This window comes from Coffea arabica, chromosome 3e (genome assembly GCF_036785885.1).
Source record: "Coffea arabica cultivar ET-39 chromosome 3e, Coffea Arabica ET-39 HiFi, whole genome shotgun sequence".
Classification (NCBI taxonomy): Eukaryota; Viridiplantae; Streptophyta; class Magnoliopsida; order Gentianales; family Rubiaceae; genus Coffea; species Coffea arabica.
This window is the reverse complement of record NC_092315.1, coordinates 40241805-40244861: the sequence shown is the minus strand read 5'-3', so window position 1 is coordinate 40244861 and position 3057 is coordinate 40241805. Positions and strand designations below refer to the sequence as shown.

At 40.4% G+C, this 3057-nt stretch overlaps 1 protein-coding gene across 1 annotated transcript; it reads left to right on the top strand.

Moving 5' to 3' along the window:
• Positions 1-376: 376 nt before the first annotated feature.
• LOC113737808 (L-type lectin-domain containing receptor kinase IV.1-like) lies at positions 377-2757 on the top strand. The gene has a single exon (XM_027264979.2). It carries the CDS (start codon positions 464-466, stop codon positions 2501-2503), a length of 2040 nt encoding a protein of 679 aa, XP_027120780.1. The 5' UTR covers positions 377-463; the 3' UTR covers positions 2504-2757.
• Positions 2758-3057: the final 300 nt, after the last annotated feature.

The window sequence follows — 3057 nt, the reverse complement described above, 5'->3', positions numbered from 1 at the left end:
GTGTCATGCGCCTTATATTTATATATTTTAGTCACTTCAACTATTTTAGTATTTTAACAAGGGTAATTTTGATATTTGTATGATTTTTGTTATAAATGATCATTTCCGTCACTTTAATACCTTAATTCAAATTATGATAGGATTATATATAACTTTTAAAATTACAAGAGGCTATGTAAAATTATTAGACCACAGGGGGTAAGGTATATTTTGCCATTCAAAAATGAAGTTACTCAAAGCATATCATCACTATCGCAGGTTAAATTTGAAATTAAAAATCAAATTGCCACATATCTAAACCCGTTGAAATTAACTGTCATATATCTGGACTTGTTGCATAAACTTTTATTTCAAAGCATTGTTTTATTGTAGATCAGAAAAGCTAGTATCCATAATCGCAAGATAGTAAGACACAGGCCACAGAATTAAGACGGATTTGGCTGTTGGTATCCAAGTAATAGCCATGCCTTTCAGACTTGTAACAGCAATCTTAAGCTATTTTCTAGTTCACACTGCAGCTGGTGCAGCTGCTTCTGACGATTTTGGGTTCATCTATCAAGGATTTCAGTCATCAAATCTGAGCCTGGACGGAGTAGCGAAAATCACCAACAATGGCCTCCTTCAGATAAACAACAAAACCAAATTACAAACGGCGCATGCCTTCTATCCTAATCCCATCAATTTCAAGACCAAATCTAATAGTTCAGCCTTCTCCTTTTCAACCCAATTTGTGTTTGCTATGGTACCTGATGGCTCAGGCTTTCCTAGTCCGGGAATGGCTTTCGTGATCGCACCAACAAAGGTCCTTGCACGAGGGCCTTCCACAGAGCTCCTCGGCCTCTTCGATGCAAGCACCGATGGAAGTCCAACAAATCACGTTTTTGCAGTAGAGCTTGATACTTTCCGAGAACAACAATATGCAGATATCAATGCTAACCATGTTGGTATTGATATTAACTCTGTGAAGTCCAATGTATCCCGGCCTGCAAGTTACCAACCTTACAACAAGAATTCATTTGAGAACTTAGATCTTGGCAGCGGTCAACAGATGCAACTTTGGGTGGAATACGATCGGGTGGATAGGAGAATCAATGTTACATTAGCTCCAACAGTGGCTGCTAAACCACATACGCCTCTTTTGTCTTTGTCATATGATCTTTCACCAATTTTACAGCAAACCATGTATGTTGGGTTTTCTGCATCCACTAGTCCAGTCGACAATGTGGGGTTAGCTAATTTTGTACTGGGATGGAGCTTCAAGATCAATGGGGATGCGCAAGCGCTTGATCTCTCTCAGCTTCCCAAGCTACCTCGGTTTGGACATAAGAAAGTGTCTAAAATTTTCACCGTGGGATTGCCCCTCCTCTCCTTACTTTTTCTGTTGATTGTAGCTTTTGGGGCAGCTTATTATTTAAAGAGGAAGTGGAAGTATGCAGAAGTGCTGGAAGAATGGGAGCTTGCCTATGGACCTCACAGGTTCAAGTATAAAGATTTATACATTGCCACCAAGGGGTTTACAGAAAAAGAGCTGCTGGGGGAAGGCGGATTTGGCAGGGTCTACAAAGGTGTTTTGCCAACAAACAAGGTCGAGGTTGCTGTCAAGAAGGTCTCCCATCAAGCAAGACAGGGAATCAGAGAATTTATTGCAGAAATCGTCAGTATTGGACGCTTGCGTCATAGAAATTTAGTACCACTCTTGGGCTATTGTCGGCGTAAAGGAGAGTTACTTTTGGTATATGAGTTCATGTCCAAGGGTAGTCTAGACAGGTTTCTGTTCAACCAACCAAAGCGTACCCTCAACTGGAGCGAAAGATTTCGAGTCATCAAAGGTGTGGCGTCAGGATTACTCTATCTACACGAAGAATGGGAGCAAGTTGTGATCCACCGAGATATAAAAGCCAGTAATGTATTGCTAGATGGTGAACTGAATGGAAGATTAGGAGATTTCGGCCTGGCAAGGCTATACGATCATGGAACTCTGCCTCAAACCACCCATGTAGCGGGATCTCTTGGCTACCTTGCCCCCGAGTATAGTAGGACAGGGAGGGCCACAATGAGCACCGATGCATATGCTTTTGGGGCCTTTTTGCTCGAGGTTGCCTGTGGAAGAAGGCCAATAGAACATCGAGCAGTACCAGAAGAGAATATCATTCTAGTTGATTTCGTATTTTCGTGCTGGAAAGCAGGTAATATTCTCCAGGCGGTTGATCAAAAGCTGGGTACTGAGTATGTGGAAGAGGAAGCAGACTTGGTGTTGAAACTAGGCTTGTTATGCTCTCATTCAGAACCAGAGATTAGGCCGAGAATGAGGCAAGTTCTGTTGTACTTGGAAGGATCAGTTGCCTTGCCAGATCTATCAGTACTGGCCATGGGCGTTTCTGCTGTTGGTCTTGGCTTCGGCCATCCTGCTGGCTTTGAAGATATTAAATCGTCATTTGCAACTTCCACAGACAAATCTTTCTCATATACTGTAGAAAACTCAATTCTCTCTGGTGGTCGGTAATAAAGATGCTTTTGTTGAGTGCATTTTCTTACATATCTGTTCCCTTTTTACTATCTTTCTACCCACCAGAACCCCTTGTACTCTTTATTAGTGTGGCATCTCAAATATGCAGTGTTTTAATATTGTAAGGTTGTTCTTTTCTCCTTTTCTGTATTATCTATTTTCTGGTTTCGGTATCACTTGTAAACATTAATAGCAGCTATCCATTAGCACCTTTTCGGAGAGAAAAATGAAATTGTTTCACTAAAACTTTCTGTAAATCATCCCAACATATAATCCCACCATACTGATGAATAAGAGCAAAGATAGCCCAGAAAACAGAAGCTTCCCCCATCAAATGACCAAAGATTGAAACTGTCTGGTTCTTTACTCCAAAACGACTCACATTTTTGTAACATATTGAAGAACTCAATGGATCTTTAAAATTCTTTAACACTTCATTCAACTTTTCGTCCGTTACTCATGCTTCTTGATTGCTAGAAGTTAATTGTTAACTTCATTTAAACATTCCATCAAATCTCAAAATTAACTTGATAATGATTTTCTGTGATCAT

Excerpts from the sequence above, each read along its gene's own strand:
- LOC113737808 (XM_027264979.2), top strand. The coding sequence starts at position 464 with ATGCCTTTCAGACTTGTAACAGCAATCTTAAGCTATTTTCTAGTTCAC.